The sequence below is a fragment of the Arachis ipaensis genome, chromosome B9 (assembly GCF_059453495.1).
Source record: "Arachis ipaensis isolate K30076 ecotype BB chromosome B9, ASM5945349v1, whole genome shotgun sequence".
In the NCBI taxonomy this organism is placed as follows: domain Eukaryota; kingdom Viridiplantae; phylum Streptophyta; class Magnoliopsida; order Fabales; family Fabaceae; genus Arachis; species Arachis ipaensis.
Genome location: NC_142444.1, coordinates 70,949,912 through 70,970,985, shown reverse-complemented (window position 1 = coordinate 70,970,985; position 21,074 = coordinate 70,949,912). Strand labels below are relative to the sequence as shown.

Here is a 21,074-nt window from a genome sequence, read left to right as displayed (position 1 = left end):
ACAAAACAAATTTAATTAAGACTCTTAAAATTTAACTTGTTTCGGTCGAATAATTATCTCATTCACATGCTTAAATAAGTGTGGAGTTTAAATTTTGTCTTATACATACAATATAACTCTTAAAGTGTGGAGTTTAAATTTCAGTTATGTAATCAATTATTTATGGACCTTCCAAACAGAGATTTATCGTAAAAACATTAAAAAAAAAAAAAAAAAAAAAAAAAAACTAAGACTCTTAAATTAAAATTAAAAAGAATAGCTGAACCGACCCAGATCCTTCTTCATCCAATCACATTTTGTAAAGTATGCAAGAAAGTAGAACACCTCCCACCCCCTCCTTTGTCGTGGTTCATAAAGGTTGTTGAAAAAAAATAATAAAAGAAAACACAAAAAGATTGGGACCAAATTATCTTAAGGTGGAGAATTGTGCTGAACAGATTCATCGTGTGGTGCCTTTGTCACATAGTTTGATAGTTGAGGCGTACACAAAAACATAGAGACAAATTAAAGAAATAAAATTGTGTGTAATTTCTGTCTTAATTTTTTTTTTTTAAAAGGCAGAAAATACACAAACATATATTGATCTTATAATTCCCTAATTTGAAGCATAATTTTGTAATTATTTGTCTCTATTTGTATCATACTCAACTACCAAATACAACGATATATAGATAAGTGTTAATTGTGTACACAACATGTATTTTAGATTGATCTAATAAAGCTATACTGAATGATGAATAATGGATGGTATATTAGCCCAAAGTAAAATACGATGATGGTTATGTTTGGGGTATCTATGAATGGGAGTTAGATTCAGGCTTGATGAGTGATGATGGGTCTGAAGGAGGCATACGGAAGATGGCAGAGGCAAGAGAAATAGGCATAATGCAAAGTGCCTTGGACTGAAGGAATTGCATGGCAGCTCCAACATCTTCTTCCATTAACTTTGCAACTTGTTGCTCTATTCCATCATTTGACCATTTCTCCCATGCTTGCTCGTTGTTCCCTCCGCCTTCTATTTCCTCACCCTGCTGTATACACATTGTTAACATACACAATGAAAATAATGCGAAAAAGAAAAAGAGTAGCATTTTGATTTTTCAAATGTTGAAAATTAAAAGGATGATCACCTCGACAGCAGATAGAGGAACATCAGCCACAAGCTGGGCAACAGCGCCAGCCCCACCTAGTCTACTCATGCTCAATACCTGTATCAACGCACATGATTGGTGAAAACCATGTACCACGTTTGAAAAGTTATTTTTAGTATAGTAGCCCACAATATCCCTAATTCAACTGAGACCTCATTACACAAATGGGAAGAAGACACACGAGATAATAATGTCAATCCATGAATGACATTGTAACTACTGCTTAAAAAAGTAGTAATTATAGTGCTAAAGTCATTAAATCATGTGTGTGGAGCCACAATGTGCATAGATAGTAGATAAATGAGACCAAATTATCTTTAGGTTGTAAAGATAAATATTAGAAAACTGTTTTAATTTGTCTCTATCATTTAGAAAAGTAGAAAATATAAAAATTGTATTAGGACTTAGGACATATATAATTAATGAAAGATTTTCATACCTTAACTTGGAGCCTTAGAAACTTGACATAATCCACAATTTCATCAAGCATGGCTGCTCTGTCCGTCTACAACAACATAGATTCACAATATCTAAGCAAACATACAAAAGATATTGAAGTCGAAATTCGTAATACCAAAGCATAGAATACCTTATTGATGCTGGGAACTAATTCCTGCAATGCCTTCATTCTTTCGGCAATCCTCTCACGACGTAACTGCATTGCATATGAGTAAACATGACAACATGCACCTTATTATGTTCTCGGTTGCCTTTTCTTCAAATATAATTTAAAGATGTACAAAAAGTTACAATAACAGATAAAAAAAAATCGAACGAGGACTAAAAGAAAAGCCACATACCCTCTCAGCAATACTGTGAGGATCGGTAGCTTGGCCTCTTCTTGCTCGCACTCGAGGGCGTATCCCCGGTGGTTGTTGTGGCAGAGCAGTCACAGACACTGGATTTGGTGCTTGCTGCCTCTGAAATGCCTGCAATGCCAACTTCCTCATTCGTTAGTAACACCACAATTTTATACCATAAATAGTTAGAGCATTTCATCACTAAAATTAGCAATATCTTTTTTGTTATTTCTTACTAGAAAATCAATACTATATCAATTAATTTCGGTCAATATTATAACAAATTGTCAAACAAGTCTAACATGAGGCTCATTAAAAATGATATGAATTTGTATTTCAGATATTTTTTTAATTGAGTTTTAAATATTCTTATTTTTAAAAATTTTAGATATTTTTTCTTATATTAAATATTAGCAATAATGTTGGTTTTATAATATTAGCTTCTAAAACTTTTTTCTTTCTGGAAACATAAAGTAATGTGCTTATGTGCAAATGTTACCTTGGAGCATTGATATTTTTGAGGAAAAAAAAAAAAGGAAAATTATCAACGATTTCAATTAGACAAATCTAAAGGGCAAGCTAAATACAATTTCAGAAGAGTTCTCGAAAATATAAATTTTTTTTGTTGTTTATGATATTTTTCAACACGACAGGTTAATAACTAATTCGGCGTGGATCTGAATTCTCATTGTGAATCTGAACTCTATTTAAGAATCTGTTATAAGATGAGATTCGAATATCTAACATTTACTTAAGGAGACAAATAAACTGACTACTCAACCAACTCAAATTGATTTTCGTTAAAACATAAATGATTCCAAATTATAGAAATAATTAAGTTATTCATGTCTTTTAAATTTTAATACTACTGCACACATTTATTCATATCTTTTAAATTTAATACTGCACCACTGGTTTTCTCATTAATCACAATCATGACTCACTCTATTCTTCCAAATGCAACCTACACAATAATAGAGTAGCACGTCCAGAATTAATATTGTGCTCTATATTCTGAATTTTCAATAAAACTAAGAAGTCTAGTAGCAACTATGAATTGCAAAAGGATTATTCTTTTCATATGTACAGGACACTTATTACTCTCCACATAAGAGAGAAGCACACTAATTAATTACAATATTTTATGTTCCAAAAACATCTGATTAGTTTGTCATTTAATGTGACATTCTCATTCTATGTAAAAGGAGAATTCTTTTTTGAGAAATGCCATGCTTTGCGCAGATAGAACCAATTCCCTAAAAAGCTAACAAGGACTTGGGCATAGTACATGTTTGGCGTTGCCCTTAAGTCACTACATATATAAATAGAACTTGTTAGGGACAACAAGTAGACAACTCATTACTCATTAAGTGCAAGCAAAACAGATTCTAGATGTTTCGTATTCATGCACAATTACAATTAACATGAATACAAATTCATTGCATTAGCAGTTAGGACACATCAACATCCCTTTGGACTGTGGTTTTCATAAAAGAGTTAGTGTTATACACAATTTAATTTAGAAAAAAAGTGTGGATAGTAAGATATTTGACAATGATATTGTAGAGTTTTAAGGATTTGTCAATAGTTATTGAATTTTGACATGCATAAGATAAAGAATCAAAATTCAGACACTTAAGTATTTTGAGTGAGTTAATTATTCGATTAGTTTAAATTAGTTAAATTTATATATTTAGATAATTTTTAATTAATAAATTTAAAAATAACTAATTTATTGATATCATACTATAGAATAAATTATCAGGATAAAATTATTTTATATTTATGTAAGAAATGTTATTTATATTTTATTAAGTTGCTATGATGCATAGATATTGACACAAGATATGATATGGGATACGCGGATCTATGAATTTTAAAATTTCGTAAGACATGGAGACACCACATATATTTAAAATATAAAGTATTTTTTAAATAAATTATAATTATATTTTGATATTTTATTGATATTAAAATATAAAATAATTTTTTAACTATTTTTAATATCTTTTTTTGATTATATAAAGTATTTAAAATATTTTTTGTTTTAATAAATAATAATATATATTATCTCTAAACTCATTTCTAAAATATATATTAAAAATAAGACTAAATACATTAAGATATGATGATATTTAGGTGTATTTAAATGTATTTAAAAAAAATTTTTATTTTTTTTATTAAATTACAATTAAACACAACAAATACATATATCAAATAAGTGTTAATAAGTATCGTATTCGAAATGTGTTCGATACATAAACACAATAATTCAACAAAATATCCATACTTCATAATTAAACTGAATAGATATGCTATCCAAATTTAGGAGTAAACAATACGTGTATTTATTAAAGGAAACTGGGTATTTATTAAGGATTTTAAAAATTACTGAATTTAAGTTAGGGTCCCACAATTGAGATGAAGATGGAGCTTGAGAATTTCAAAATGTGCACATGCTAATTCCACTGACAAAATGACAAGCTCCTATACGAAATAGAAATATTCAAATATGTGATCCACGCGCTATCTAAATCGCCCCATAATTGGCCCTGAGATTGAACACAGGGGCATGCCTGTATATTATTTTATTTTTGTAATAATTTATAAATGGAAAAAAGAAAACGCGTTTGGTGGAAAGGAGGGACAAATCCGGTATTTCAACTAAAGTAGTACTGGTAAGTACTCATCACTCTTTGATTGTAGAATTAAGCTACCTACCTACAAGCTTAAACCAAAGTGGTAATTAATTATGTGTATGCTTAAATAAAAAAGGAAAATACTCAAAATAGTATTTGACTAATAATATAATTTTATATATAATATAAAAAATATGGTATTAACTAAATTTAAAATTCTAAAATATAAATTTTAATAATATAAAAATAAAATATTGACAAAAAATATTATTTGATATCAATAAGTGTTCGTTTCTAATATTTTTCTGTAAAAAATACTACTAAATACTACTAATAAGTATAAAATTTGATCGAGTGTATGCAAAACAAAATCCTAATTCCTGAGTATTTATTTTTATTTTTGATATAAGAGTGAATGAAAGAGAGAAAAGGCAATTATTCAGAGAATGCGAATATTGCGCTTGAGAGATTGAAACGGTTGAACATAAATATAAACGCATCCAAAGCAGAGCCAGAGAAGGTTCAAATTGTAATGGAAGCCTCAAAACCCAACCGTGAGATTTTCATAGTTAATAAATAAAAAAGTTGAAGGGAAAGGCACGCATAATAACCTTTCATTAAATATAATGATATCAGGGAGTAAAATAATTGTTGAGTATTCTATGTATTTATTTATTTATTCATATATAGTAAAGAAATGAATGAATGGCCACGGATGAAGGACTTAATAATAGAAAAGAAACACACACACACACAAACACACACACACACACACACACACACATATATATATATATATATAGAGGCATCTCATCTTTATATGCATTGTAAAGTCATCCAACTTTAAGGTTAATGTATTTTAATAACTTGTCGTAGTATAAGGTAATTATTGAGTGAACAAAAGTGGCCCATTGGGCAGATGGATATAATTAAAGCATAATTATCATTATCATATCTTTCACGATAATAATAATAATAATAATAATAATAAGGGATGCTCCATAAAGACGCTTACAATGTTTTTTTGTAAAGATACGTGTCCTATTATTATTAAAAGTATTAATGAATTATTTATTTTTTTTTTAAAAATTAGAATAAAAGATTTTTTTTTTTTATAACAATAACAATAAATCTAATTATTTTTTAGAAATTTAATTGTATTTTTAAATTTTTAGCAATTTAAATATTCACAGAACAAAAAGTTATGGATATATTTATCTTTTTATCAAAAAATTTAAAGATATTCGATTTAGATTTTGCAATTCGATCAGAACAAATCGGATCTAATAATTATAATGTAGACAATTAGGTTTATTATTGTTGCTATAATAAACTTATTTTGTTCTGATTTATTAAAAAATAAATTATTAACTGCTTTAATAAAGATGTCCAATAATAATATAATATATGTAAACATCTTTAAAAAAAGATATTTTTAGTGTCTTTATTAAAGTGGTCTCCTAATAATAATCATAGTATTAATAATAATAAAGGGTTAGAGACGTTATAATAATAATAATAATAATAATAATAATAATAATAATAATAATAATAATAATAATAATAACTAGAAAAAAGTAAAATATATTTTTTTGTATAGTTTATAGAAAAAAAACTTAAGGTCCAACAATATTAATTTATTTTAGCCGATAATTATAGTTAAGATCCTAACATTTGTAGTACAGCAGTCTAATATTATAACTTTAACTAACATTTTTAAATATTATTAATTAACGGTTAATAAAAAATAATAAATTGTACTAATATGTAACATTATTTTAGTTTATATTTTAAATAATAAGATTTTCTATTAATCTTTTAAAATTTATTATTTATATTTCTGTTAAAGAATAATTTCGTTACTAAAAGTCTAAAACACATGTCCAAGAGAATAAATTTGGACATAAAAAATCAAAAATATTATTTATATATTGAAATTAATCATCAAATTAAGTGCTATGTATTATTTATTTATAAATATATATATATAATCATATGTATAGTTTAATTTATTTTTAATATATATATTTTTTCTTTTAATATATATTCTATCTTAGTAATTAATTTTAATAGGTGATTTTAGTATATTTATATATAATTGTAAAGAAATATTAGAACATCTATTTGTAGCATTTAATAACAATAATGGGGTTATAAAAATTAGTAATGTAAAAGGCATATAAATCAAAGTTGAAAGTAACTGAGTTACGTTAATTTTATTTTCAAATAATGATAATAATAACAACAAAAAGTGAAAACTCAAGTTAAATTATATTTATGTAAATTTAATAAATAAAAATAGTTACATTTTCAGTTAATAATAATAGATGAGATACCTGGTGGTGGTGGAGAGGAGATGGAAGAGTGGGGCGAAGAGGTGGCTGAGTAGGAGGAGGAAGGGGGGTAGTATTATGCAACTGTCCAAACGCTGGAAACAAACCTCTCATGTGCATCGAATCCCGATCCTACCATACACACAACACAAGACAAACCATAAATAATTACATCCAAATGAAAGCAAAACAAAACATAGAAACCAAACCAAGATCAAGTAAATATTCTTGTGCTTGAGTTTCTCCAATTCTTGTCCTCTACATTCACGCATAATTATTAGTTGCTCACACCCCAACCAACTTAGTTAGCTTCTTACCTCCCAAAAATGATCTTGGCAACAATAATATTATCATCGTTGCATGGCTAGCTGCTTTGCTAGATCAATTGAAATTACACATATATCTATGTCTATCTAAATGCATGTGCAAATTAAAGGTAACAAATCAAATTATGGAGATCCAAATCAAAATAAACCAGAAGATCAGACAGACTCTCTTTTTTCTTTTTCTTCCTATGATAAAGTAATCCCTTGCTTGTAGGCATTTCAGTAAGTTAATTCTAATCTTGTAGTCATTTCCACTCAACCATATATTCAAATTAATGCATATAGCACCACCAACAACATAACATGCCATATATCCCTCGTTCCATTTTAGATTCAATTACAACCATGAAAAGATATACCAAACAACTATAATATATATACAAAAAATCAGTCACTTATTATAATACATATTAAAATACAAAATATGTATTAAAAATAAATTAAACAACTAACATCTTTTTGTACACAAATATTTATCAATGACTGTTTTGGTAGCTGAGATTTCGTATTTTGTATAACAAAACATGAAAGGAATATACAACTTAATTATACTCCATTTTACTTTTTACATTTTAAGTTAATTGACAATTTAACTTAATGTATTTAAATTGGTTAAAACGAAGATATACATAGAGAAGAATATAATATAGATACTTACAGTAGTGATTCCAGCAGTAGAAGAGGAAGATGGAGAGCTATTATTATTATTATTAATATTGTTGTTGTTGGTATTGTTACTAAGACGAAGGTATTGTTGTTGGTGGTGGTGGTTGTTGTTAATGGCAGCCTCAACATCAGAAACTTGTTCAGGAAAGCGTCTAAGGAAACCAGTTTGCTCCAAATTCAAACCCAAAGGCATCCCCATTCTTAAGCCATCCGGAACAGTAGTGCTTGATACTGTGGACCCCAACTGAAGCACCATTGGCATGGACCCCACTAATGTTCTACCGCCACCGCCGCCATACTCACTTGGAACCGCCAAGATCTGTTCGAAGAAATCGTCGCCCAAACCTTCCGACCCGTTATTATTGTTACCAGCCATGATGATCTCTTTCTCTTAAAGCCGAAAGCAAAACCAGCAAACTCACTCTTTTATATATATGGGAAAGTTTCAACAGATTGTTAGTTGAAGAAACGAATCAAAGAAGCGTCGTTATGGGCACATTTTTTGTCTTTTGAGAAGCACGAAGAGCGGAAAATAAGGAAGGTTTAAAAGTTGTTATGTCGTGTTGTTTTTGGTGAACCGAAATGGAATTCCACTACATCGCAGTTCCCAATGAAGTTGTTTGGGTTATCAGTTATGTTTGTTGTGGTGTCACTGTGTGAAATTTAAGAAGAGTTGAAAATGAAAGAGAAAGAAGACATAAAAGGAGAAGAGTCGTGTGTTGGTGGTGGTGGGAACGGGGTTCAAAGTTTGAGGATTTTTCGTTTTTGATTTTCAGCTTTTGGTAATAGTTGTGACAGTTTTTGGTGTGATGAGAGGATGGAGAGAACGATATGGTTGAGTGCGCTCTGGCCTTTAAAGAAAGAGAGAGACAGAGAGAGAGAGAGAGTTGCTCAAAGGTTACCGGGGTGAAGTCTTTCTTTCGTGCACGCACGCGCTCACTATTCTATTTTATTAGCATCCAAATTATTAATTTTGAATGGAAGAGATCTATTTTCTATTAACCAAGTGTTATAATATATAACTATCAAAAATATTATTTGTATATTAAAATCAATCACCAATATATATTTATTATTCATATCCTAACCCAACAAATAAAAGCCAGGTCCAATAAAATAAAAAGCCCACAAAAAAGGATAACCTTCACAACAAACCCGACCACTTTAAAGAGGTTAGACATTGACATAAGGAGGCTTAGCTTTTTCTACCCAAGACAGGTAACTATCTCTAGGAATCTCTCCTACTATCTCTATCTTCCTAAAAAGATAAATCCCAAGAAACTCCCAAAATAAAGCGAATGATTATCCATCAGAAAAGATGGAACTACTCTAACAAAGGTGGTTATCAACTCTACTATAAACACATGGCACTCCCCAAGTATAATACATATTCTAATATACTAAAAACCTACTTTAAACCCTTACTAACTTAAACATCGGAGTTTGTTGCAGGTACAACCCCTCACCTCTTCACGAGGAACTCGGACAAGCGACACCTCGGCACCAAAGAGGTCGGACACTGCCATACAAATGGATCTGGACCTCATATTCATGCCCAAATCAACGTTTCAGGTAACTTTCGGAACATTGGCGCCGTTGCCGGAGACTTGAAATTCTCTCTCTGACAAATAGCAGACCATGAGCATGAAGACGGCCACACGTCATCTGAATCTGAGCAAGAAGCTCAGCCAGAAGACCAGGCCCTCGTGCCCCCTCCTCCACCACAAAACACCCAAGGGCCTCACGGGGAAGGAACTTCGAGAAATCCTCATACAAGGAGGATCCATTCTGAAGTCCACCATCGTGAGGATGAAGACTGCCCTCATACCATCGAGATCCTAGACCTGGTTCATGGCCAGGGAGATCGACTGCAACAGCTCGAACACGAGGCTGAACGACAACAAAAAACAGAACGGGAGTTGCGAAGAGAGGTGAGACGACAAAAGGAGCTAGAAGACAAGCTCCAGAAGCTTGAAGCCAATCTTCAGAACAGGAGTAATTGAACTGATCAGGAAGAAATCCCCTTAGGCGGAGAACACCTATTCAAGGAAGAGATCATGAGGGCTAAAGGTTCCAGGAATTTCAAATTGCCCGACATATGCCTCTATGATGGCACATTTTACCAAGCCACCAACTCAGCAACTTCAAAAGCAGAATGTACCTGGATGATGCCTCTGACGCCTGGTGCACGAAATTGTGATCACACTTTTCACAACTCCGCACAACTAACCAGCAAGTGCACTGGGTCGTCCAAGTAATACCTTACGTGAGTAAGGGTCGATCCCACGGAGATTTTCGGCTTGAACAAAGCTATGGTTATCTTGTAAATCTTAGTCAGGAGATTAATGATAAAAATGATTTTGTTTTTGAAAAGTAAATAACATGAAATAAATGGTACTTGTGATTCAGTAATGAGGAACAGGTTGAGGTTTCGGAGATACTCTGTCGTCTGAATCTCTGCTTTCCTACTGTCTTCTTCTCCAAACACGCATGGCTTCCTTCAATAGCAAGCTGTATGATCCTCTCGGATGAAAAATACCAGGTATGATGTCTGCACGGCTAATCAACTGTCGGATTTCTCGTCTCGGATGAAAAATACCAGGTATAGCTACCGCACGGCTAATCATCTGTTGGTTCTCACTAGCGTCGGAATAGGATCTCTCTATCCTTTTGCACACTATCACTGCGCCCAACATTCGCGAGTTTGAAGCTCGTCACAGTCATCCCTTCCTAGATCCTACTCATAATAATACCACAGACAAGGTTTAGACTTTCCGGATCCCAGGAATGTTGCCAATTGGTTCTAGCCTATACCACGAAGATTCTAATCTCACAGACTCGGTCCGTGGATCAAAGACCCAAGAGATACGCACTCAAGCTGTCACCCAATGACTACGTTGAGCTCAGATAGAACGGAAGTAGTTGTCAGGCACGCGTTCATAGAATTGAGAATAATGATGAGTCTCACGGATCATCATGTTCTCTATATTGAAGTACGAGTGAGTATCTTAGAATAGAATCAAGCGTGATTGAATAGAAAACAGTAGTAATTACATTAATCCATTGAAACACAGCAGAGCTCCTCACCCCCACCTATGAGGTTTAGAGACTCATGCCATAGAAGATACAATATGAAATGTAAAATGTCATGAGTTACAAAAATGAATCTCTAAAAATAGTTTTTATACTGAACTAGTAACTTAGGTTTACAGATGAGTAACTAAGTGCAGATAGTGCAGAAATCCACTTCTGGGGCCCACTTGGTGAGTGTTTGGGGATGAGCTTTGAAGATTTCACGTGCATAGGCTATTCTTGGAGTTAAACGCCAGCTTGGGTGCCAGTTTGGGCGTTTAACTCTAGTTCTGGTGCCAGTTCTGGCATTTTACTCTAGAAAAGGGTCTCTGGCTGGCGTTTAACGCCAGTTTGGGCCATCAGATCTTGGGCAAAGTATAGACTATTATATATTTCTGGAAATTCCAAGATGTCTACTTTCCAACGCAATTGAGAACGCGCCAATTGGGCTTTTGTAGCTCCAGAAAATCCATTTCGAGTGCAGGAGGGTCAGAATCCAACAGCATTGGTGCACGAAATTGTGATAATCAATGGTGCCAACAACTTGGTACGCACAATTGTAATCTCAACTCTTTATCACAACTCCGCACAACTAACCAGCAAGTGCACTAGGTCGTCCAAGTAATAAATCTTACGTGAGTAAGGGTCGATCCCACGGAGATTGTCGGCTTGAAGCAAGCTATGGTCACCTTGTAAATCTCAGTCAGGCGGATTCAAATGGTTATGGAGAATTGATAATTAAAATATGAATAAAACATAAAATAAGATAGAGATACTTATGTAATTCATTGGTAGGAATTTCAGATAAGCGTATGAAGATACTTTGTTCCTTCTGAACCTCTGCTTTCCTATTGCCTTCTTCCAATCATTCATAATCCTTTCCATGGCAAGCTGTATGTTGGGCATCACCGTTGTCAATGGCTACTTCCCGTCCTCTCAGTGAAAATGGTCCAAATGCTGTCACCGCACGGCTAATCAGCTGTTGGTTCTCGATCATGTTGGAATAGGATCCATTGATCCTTTTGCGTCTGTCACTACGCTCAACACTTGCGAGTTTGAAGCTCGTCACAGTCATCCCTTCCCAGATCCTACTCGGAATACCACAGACAAGGTTTAGACTTTCCGGATCTCAAGAATGACTGCCAATGATTCTAGCCTATACCACAAAGGTTCTAATCTTAGATTAGAAACCCAAGAGATACACATTCAAGCTTGATTGCATGTAGAACGAAAGTGGTTGTCAGGGACGCGTTCATAGGTGAGAATGGTGATGAGTGTCACGGATCATCACATTCATCATGTTGAAGAATGAATGGATATCTTAGAACAGAAATAGGCTTGAGTTGAATAGAAAAACAATAGTACTTTGCATTAATTCATGAGGAACAGCAGAGCTCCACACCTTAACCTATGGTGTGTAGAAACTCCACCATTGAAAATACATAAGTGAAAATAGTCTAAGCATGGCTGAATGGCCAGCCTCCCAGGTCTAAGGACTAAACGTCCAAAGATTCATATATATAAAATACAATAGTAAAAGGTCCTATTTATAGATAACTAGTAGCCTAGGGTTACAGAAATAAGTAATTAATGCAGAAATCCACTTCCGGGCCCACTTGGTGTGTGCTTGGGCTGAGCATTACAGCTTTCATGTGTAGAGACTTTTCTTGGAGTTAAACGCCAGCTTTTGTGCCAGTTTGGGCGTTTAACTCCAGCTTTCATGCCAGTTCTGGCGTTTTGACACCAGAATTTCTATGCTGACTTGGAATGCCAGTTTGGGCCATCAAATCTCGGGTAAATTATGGACTATTATATATTGCTGGAAAGCCCAGGATGTCTACTTTCTAACGCAATTGAGAGCGTGCCAGTTGGGCTACTGTAGCTCCAGAAAATCCACTTCGAGTGCAGGGAGGTCAGAATCCAACAGCATCTGCAGTCCTTTTTCAGCCTCTGAATCAAATTTTTGCTCAGGTCCCTCAATTTCAGCCAGAAAATACCTGAAATCATAGAAAAACACACAAACTCATAGTAAAGTCCAGAAATGTGATTTTTATTTAAAAACTAATAAAAATATAACAAAAACTAACTAAAATATATTAAAAGCATACTAAAAACAATGCCAAAAAGCGTATAAATTATCCGCTCATCACAACACCAAACTTAAATTGTTGCTTGTTCCCAAGCAACTGAAAATCAAATAGGATAAAAAGAAGAGATTATACAATGAATTCCAAAAACATCTATGAAGATCAGTCTTAATTAGATGAGCGGGGCTATTAGCTTTTTGCTTCTGAACAGTTTTGGCATCTCACTTTAACCTTTGAAGTTTAGAATGATTGGCATCTATAGGAACTCAGAATTCAGATAGTGTTATTGATTCTCCTAGTACAGTATGTTGATTCTTGAACACAGTTACTTTATGAGTCTTGGCCGTGACCCTAAGCATTTTGTTTTCCAGTATTACCCCCGGATACATAAATGCCACAGACACATAACTGGGTGAACCTTTTCAGATTGTGACTCAGCTTTGCTAGAGTCCCCAATTAGAGGTGTCCAGAGCTCTTAAGCACACTCTTTTTGCTTTGGACCACGACTTTAACCGCTCAGTCTCAAGTTTTCACTTGACACCTTCACGCCACAAGCAGATGGTTAGGGACAGCTTGGTTTAGCCGCTTAGGCCAGGATTTTATTCCTGTGGGCCCTCCTATCCACTGATGCTCAAAGCCTTGGATCCTTTTTATTTTACCCTTGCCTTTTGGTTTAAAGGGCTATTGACTTTTTCTGCTTGCTTTTTCTTTCTCTTTTTTTTTCTTTTTTTTTTCTTTATTTTTCGCCTCTCTTTTTTTTCTGCAAGCTTTTCACTGCTTTTTCTTGCTTCAAGAATCATTTTTATGATTTTTCAGATTATCAATAACATTTATCCTTTTCCATCATTCTTTCAAGAGCCAACAATTTTAACATTCATAAATAATAAATTAAAAAATATGCACTGTTCAAGCATTCATTCAGAAAAACAAAAGTATTGCCACCACATCAAAATAATTAAATTGTTTTAAAATTCGAAATTCATGCATTTCTTTTTATTTTTCAATTAAAAACACTTTTTATTTAAGAAGGGTGATGGGTTCATAGGACATTCATAGCTTCAATGCATAGACACTAAGACACTAATTATCATGTAATAAAGACACAAACATAGATAGAACATAAAGCATAAAAAATTTGAAAAACAGAAAATAAAGAACAAGGAAATTAAAGAACGTGTCCACCTTAGTGATGGCGGCTTGTTCTTCCTCTTGAAGATCTTATGGAGTGCTTGAGCTCCTCAATATCTCTTCCTTGCCTTTGTTGCTCCTCTCTCATAACTCTTTGGTCTTATCTAATTTCATGGAGAATGATGGAATGCTCTTGGTGCTCCACTTTTAGTTGTCCCATATTGGAGCTTAATTCTCCTAGGGAGGTGTTGATTTGCTCCCAATAATTTTGTGGAGGAAAATGCATCCCTTGAGGCATCTCAGGGATTTCATGATGAGGAATTTCCTCATGCTCTTGTCCATGAGTAGGATCTCTTGTTTGCTCCATCCTTTTCTTAGTGATGGGCTTGTCCTCATCAAAGAGGATGTCTTCCTCTATGTAAATTCTAGCTGAATTGCAAAGGTGACAAATAAGATGAGGGAAGGCTAACCTTGAAAAAGTAGAGGACTTGTCCGCCACCTTGTAGAGTTATAGGGATATAACCTCATGAACTTCTACTTCCTCTCTAATCATGATACTATGGATCATGATGGCCCGGTCTATAGTAACTTCAGACCGGTTGCTAGTGGGAATGATTGAGCGTTGGATGAACTCCAACCATCCCCTAGCCACAGGCTTGAGGTTATGCCTTCTTAGTTGAACCGGCTTCCCTCTTGAATCTCTCTTCCATTGAGCGCCTTCTTCACAAATGTCTATGAGGACTTGGTCCAACCTTTGATCAAAGTTGACCCTTCTAGTGTAAGGGTGTGGATCTCCTTGCATCATGGGCAAGTTGAATGCCAACCTTACATTTTTCGGACTGAAATCTAAGCATTTCCCCCGAAGCATTGTGAGCCAATTCTTAGAGTCCGGGTTCACACCTTGATCATGGTTCTTGGTGATCCATGCATTGGCATAGAACTCTTGAACCATTAAGATCCCGACTTGTAGAATGGGGTTGGTGAGAATTTCCCAACCTCTTCTTCGAATCTCATGTCGGATCTCCGAATATTCACCCTTTTTGAGCTTGAAAAGGACCTCGGGGATCACCTTCTTCTTGGCCACAACTTCATAGAAGTGGTCTTGATGGACCTTTGAGATGAATCTCTCCATCTCTCATGACTCGGAGGTGGAGGCGTTTGCCTTCCCTTTCCTCTTTCTAGAGGTTTCTCCGACCTTAGGTGCCATAAATGGTTATGGAAAAACAGAAAGCAACGCTTTTACCACACCAAACTTAAAAGGTTTGCTCGTCCTCGAGCAAAAGAAGAAAGAAGAGAGTAGAGAAAGAAGAAATAGAGGAGATGGAGGGGGTTAGTGTTTCGGCCAAGGGGGAGAAGTAGTGTTTAAGATGTGTGAAAATGAAGGGGTAAAGAGTGGTTTATATAGGAGTGGGGAGAGGGTAAGGTTCGGCCATGTATGGGTGGGATTGGGAGGGAAAGTGGTTTGAATTTGAATGGTGAGGTAGGTGGGATTTATGATGGATGGATGTGGATTGATGAAGGGTTTATGGAGAAGAGGGTAGGATTTGATAGGTGAGGGGTTTTTTGGGGAAGATGTATTGAGGTGATTGGTGAAGGGTATTTGGGGAAGAGTATTATGAAAAGGTGTAAAGAAGAGAGAGAGTGAGTTGAGGTTGGTGGGGATCCTGTGGGGTCCACAGATCCTGAGGTGTCAAGGATTTCTCATCCCTGCACCAATTAGGGTTGCAAAACACCCTTTGCTACCAATCCTGGCGTTAAACGCCATGTTGCTGTCCATTTCTGGCGTTTAACGCCAGCTTCTTGCCCTTTTCTGGTGTTAAACGCCAGTTTGGTGCCCATTTCTGGCGTTAAACACCCAGAATGGTGCCAGACTGGGCGTTTAACGCCCATTCTGCTGCCCTTACTGGCGTTTAAACGCCAGAAGGTTTCTCCTCCAGGGTGTGCTGTTTTTCATTCTGTTTTTCAGTTTGTTTTTGCTTTTTTAATTATTTTTATGACTTCACATAATCATCAACCTACAGAAAATATAAAATAACAATGGAAAATAAAAATTTAACATAGATAAGTAAAATTGGGTTGCCTCCCAACAAGCGCTTCTTTAATGTCAATAGCTTGACAGTGGGCTCTCATGGAGCCTCACAGATACTCAGAGCATGATGATGGCCTCTCAACACCAAACTTAGAGTTTGGTTGTGGCCTTCCAACACCAAACTTGGAGTTTGAATGTGGGGGTTTTATTTGACTCTGTATTGAGAGAAGCCTTTCATGCTTCTTCTCCATGGTTACAGAGGGAGATCCTTGAGCTTTAAACACAAGGGAGTCCTCATTCACTTGAAGGACCAATTCTCCTCTGTCAACATCAATCACAGCTTTTGCTGTGGCTAGCAAGGGTCTGCCAAGGATGATGGATTCATCCATACACTTCCCAGTGTCTAGGACTATGAAATCAGCAGGGATGTAGTGGTCTTCAACCTTTACCAAGACATCCTCTACAAGTCCATAAGCCTGTTTCCTTGAATTGTCTACCATCTCTAGTGTGATTCTTGCAGCTTATACCTCAAGGATCCCTAGCTTCTCCATTACAGAGAGAGGCATGAGGTTTATGCTTGACCCTAGGTCACACGGAGCCTTCTCAAAGGTCATGGTGCCTATGGTACAAGGTATTGAGAACTTTCCAGGATCTTGTCTCTTTAGAGGTAATTTCTGCCTAGTCAAGTCATCCAGTTCTTTGGTGAGCAAAGGGGGTTCATCCTCCCAAGTCTCATTACCAAATAACTTAGCATTTAACTTCATGATTGCTCCAAGGTACTTAGCAACTTGTTCTTCAGTAACATCTTTATCCTCTTCAGAGGAAGAATACTCATCAGAGCTCATGAATGGCAAAAGTAAATTTAATAGAATCTTTATGGTCTCAGTGTGAGCCTCAGATTCCCATGGTTCCTCATTAGGGAACTCCTTGGAGGCCAGTGGACGTCCATTGAGGTCTTCCTCAGTGGAGATCACTGCCTCTTCCTCCTCTCCAGGTTCGGCCATGTGGGTTATGTTGATGGCCTTGCACTCTCTTTTTGGATTCTCTTCTGTATTGCTTGAAAGAGTACTAGGAGGGAGTTCAGTAACTTTCTTACTCAGCTGACCCACTTGTGCCTCCAAATTTCTAATGGAGAACCTTGTTTCAGTCATGAAACTTTGAGTGGTTTTAATTAAATCAGAGACTACAGTTGCTAAGTCAAAATGGCTCTGCTTAGAATTCTCTGTCTGTTGCTGAGAAGATGATGGAAAAGGTTTGCCATTGCTAAACCTATTTCTTCCACCATTATTGTTGCTGAAGCCTTGTTGAGGCCTTTGTTGATCCTTCCATGATAGGTTTGGATGATTTCTCCATGAAGGATTATAGGTGTTTCCATAGGATTCTCGCATGTAATTCACCTTTTCCATTGCTGGGTTCTCAGGATCATAAGCTTCTTCTTCAGATGAAGCTTCTTTGGTACTGCCTGTTGCTGCTTGCATTTCAGACAGACTCTGAGAAATCATATTGACTTGCTGAGTCAATATGGCATTCAGAGTATCAATTTCAAGAACTCATTTCTTCTGATTCGTCCTATTATTCATAGGATTCCTTTCAGAAGTGTACATGAATTGGTTATTTGCAATCATTTCAATGAGTTCCTAAGCTTCTGTAGGTGTTTTCTTCAGATGAAGAGATCCTCCAGCAGAGCTGTCCAATGACATCTTGGACAGTTCAGACAGACCATCATAGAAGATACCTATGATGCTCCATTCTGAAAGCATGTCAGAAGGACACCTTCTGATCAATTGTTTGTATCTTTCCCAAGTTTCATAGAGGGATTCACCTTCCTTCTGTCTGAAGGTTTGGACTTCCACTCTAAGCTTGCTCAATTTTTGAGGTGGAAAGAACTTTGCCAAGAAGGCATTGACTAGCTTTTCCCAAGAGTTCAGGCTTTCTTTAGGTTGTGAATCCAACCATGTTCTAGCTCTGTCTCTTACAGCAAAGGGAAAGAGCATAAGCTTGTAGACCTCGGGATCAACCCCATTGGTCTTGACAGTGTCACAGATTTGCAAGAATTCAGCTAAGAACTAATGAGGATCTTCCAATGGAAGTCCATGAAACTTGCAATTCTGTTACATCAGAGAAACTAATTGAGGCTTAAGCTCAAAGTTATTTGCTCCAATGGCAGGGATTGAGATGCTTCTCCCATAGAAGTCGGGAGTAGGTGCAGTAAAGTCACCAAGCACCTTTCTTGCATTGTTGGCATTGTTGTTGTTTTCCGCTGCCATGTCTTCTTCTTGTTTGAAAATTTATGTTAGGTCCTCTACAGAGAGTTGTACTTTAGCTTCTCTTAGCTTTCTCTTCAGGGTCCTTTCAGGTTCAGGATCAGCTTCAACAAGAATGCCCTTGTCCTTGCACCTGCTCATATGAAAAGAGAGGAGAAAAAATATAGAATCCTCTATGTCACAATATAGAGATTCCTTGAGGTGTCAGAGGAAAATAAAAATAGAAGGATGAGGTAGAGAAGAGAGAATTCGAACTTATCAATAAGGACAGAGTTCGAATTGCTGATAATGGAGAAGTGTTAGTCTTTTAAATAGAAGGATTTGAGAAGAGGGGAAGAATTTTTGAAATTAAAGTAAAAAGATTTTGAAGTAATTAAAAGAAATTTTGAAAATTTGGTAAATGATTTTCGAAAACTAAGATTGGGAAAGAAATTAAGTAATTTTTGAAAAATATTTTGGAATTGGAAATTAAAAGATATGATTGAAAATAAATTCTGAAAAAGATGTGACTGAAAATATATGATTGAAAATCAAATGAAAAAAAAAGAAAGTTTTAAAATTAAAGTTGATTACTTGACTAACAAGAAATTAGAAGATATGATGCTAGAATTTAAAATTTGATCCTTTCTTAATAGGCAAGTAATAACTTGAAAATTTTGAATTAAATCATTAATTGTAGCAAGAATTTTCAAAAATAATGATAATTAAAAAAAATGGAAAGAAATTAATTTTGAAAGGATATGATTGAAAAGATATGATTTGAAAAAGATTTGATTTTGAAAAATTATGAAAATTTGGAAAAGATTTGAATTAAAAACAAAATATTCCCTCTAGTGTCCTCCTGGCGTTAAACGCCCAGAATGGCATCCATTCTGGCGTTTAACGCCCAAAATGCTACCTTTTTGGGCATTTAACGCCTAGCCAAGTACCTTGGCTGCCGTTTAAACACCAGTTTTCCTTTCTCACTGGGCATTTTGAAAGCCTAGCTTTTTCGCTGTAATTCCTCTGCTGATTGTTCTGAATCTTCAATTCTCTGTATTATTGACTTGAAAAGACATAGTTTTGAAAATTTTTTTGAATTTTTAGAGAGTAATAACAAAATGAAACTAAATCATGAAGAAATAAGATCAAATAAACAATGCATGCAAGACACCAAACTTAGAAATTTTCATATTAAAAACACTAACAAATTGAGAATGCATATGAAAAACAACTAAACACACAAAGCAAGAGAATTTAAAGATCAGAGCCAGAAAATCATCAAGAACAACTTGAAGATCAATGAAGAACATAATGCATATAATTTTCAAAAATTGGAAGAATGCAATTGACACCAAACTTAAAATTAGACACTAGACTCAAACAAGAAACATAAAATATTTTTGATTTTATAAATTTTATAATTTTTTTGTGATTTTTTGAAAATTATATGGAAATGAAAATAAAGAGATTCAAAATTTTTAATAAGAATTCCAGGAATCATGCAATGTTAGTCTAAAACTCCGGTCCAAGAATTAGACATGGCTTTACTAGCCAGCTAAGCTTTCAGTGAAAGCTTCGGTCCAAAACACTAGACATGGCCAATGGCCAGCCAAGCTTTAGCAGATCATTACTTTCAATAGCAAGATTGATAGAAATCAACAAGCTCTTGTGATGATAAGTTGAAACCTCCGTCCAAAAGATTAGACATGGCTTCACAGCCAGCCAGACTTCAACAAATCATCATGAAACTCTAGAATTCATTGTTAAAAACTCTGAAGAACAAAATAGAAATTTTTTTTGTATTTTTGAAATTTTTTTTTGAAAATAAAAAATAAAAAGCTTAAACATAAAATAAAATTACTTAATCTAAGCAACAAGATGAACCGTCAGTTGTCCAAACTCGAACAATCCCCGGCAACGGCGCCAAAAACTTGGTGCACGAAATTGTGATAATCAATGGTGCCAATAACTTGGTATGCACAATTGTAATCTCAACTCTTTATCACAACTTCGCACAACTAACCAGCAAGTGCACTGGGTCGTCCAAGTAATAAACCTTACGTGAGTAAGGGTCGATCCCACGGAGATTGTCGGCTTGAAGCAAGCTATGGTCACCTTGTAATCTCAGTCAGGCGGATTCAAATGGTTATGGAGAATTGATAATTAAAATATGAATAAAACATAAAATAAGATAGAGATACTTATGTAATTCATTGGTAGGAATTTCAGATAAGCGTATGAAGATGCTTTGTTCCTTCTGAACCTCTGCTTTCCTATTGCCTTCTTCCAATCATTCATACTCCTTTCCATGGCAAGTTGTATGTTGGGCATCACCGTTGTCAATGGCTACTTCCCGTCCTCTCAGTGAAAATGGTCCAAATGCGCTGTCACCGCACAGCTAATCAGCTGTTGGTTCTCGATCATGTTGGAATAGGATCCATTGATCCTTTTGCGTCTGTCACTACGCCCAACACTCGCGAGTTTGAAGCTCGTCACAATCATCCCTTCCCAGATCCTACTCGGAATACCACAGACAAGGTTTAGACTTTCCGGATCTCAAGAATGACCGCCAATGATTCTAGCATATACCACGAAAG

General features: G+C 35.0%; 1 protein-coding gene across 2 annotated transcripts; it reads right to left on the bottom strand.

Annotated features, from left to right (window-relative positions):
• Positions 1-395: 395 nt before the first annotated feature.
• LOC107618552 (uncharacterized) lies at positions 396-8,839 on the bottom strand. 2 transcript variants are annotated; one of them, XM_016320644.3, is made up of 7 exons: positions 7,908-8,839; positions 6,927-7,055; positions 1,952-2,080; positions 1,741-1,806; positions 1,591-1,656; positions 1,131-1,208; positions 396-1,028 (listed from the first exon to the last, which is right to left on the bottom strand). In XM_016320644.3, the coding sequence occupies exons 1-7, from the start codon at positions 8,289-8,291 to the stop codon at positions 795-797; spliced, it is 1,086 nt and encodes a 361-aa protein (XP_016176130.1). In that variant the 5' UTR covers positions 8,292-8,839; the 3' UTR covers positions 396-794. The 2 variants fall into 2 exon arrangements, with proteins under 2 accessions (XP_016176130.1, XP_016176129.1); XM_016320643.3 differs by having other exon boundaries at positions 396-1,031; positions 7,908-8,786.
• Positions 8,840-21,074: the final 12,235 nt, after the last annotated feature.

Coding starts and splice junctions, on each gene's coding strand:
- LOC107618552 (XM_016320643.3), bottom strand. CDS start 8,291: ATGGCTGGTAACAATAATAACGGGTCGGAAGGTTTGGGCGACGATTTC. Junction 1,657..1,740: donor TAGTTCCCAGCATCAATAAG/GTATTCTATGCT, acceptor ATGTTGTTGTAG/ACGGACAGAGCAGCCATGCT. Junction 1,032..1,130: donor TTCCTCTATCTGCTGTCGAG/GTGATCATCCTT, acceptor ATGTGTATACAG/CAGGGTGAGGAAATAGAAGG.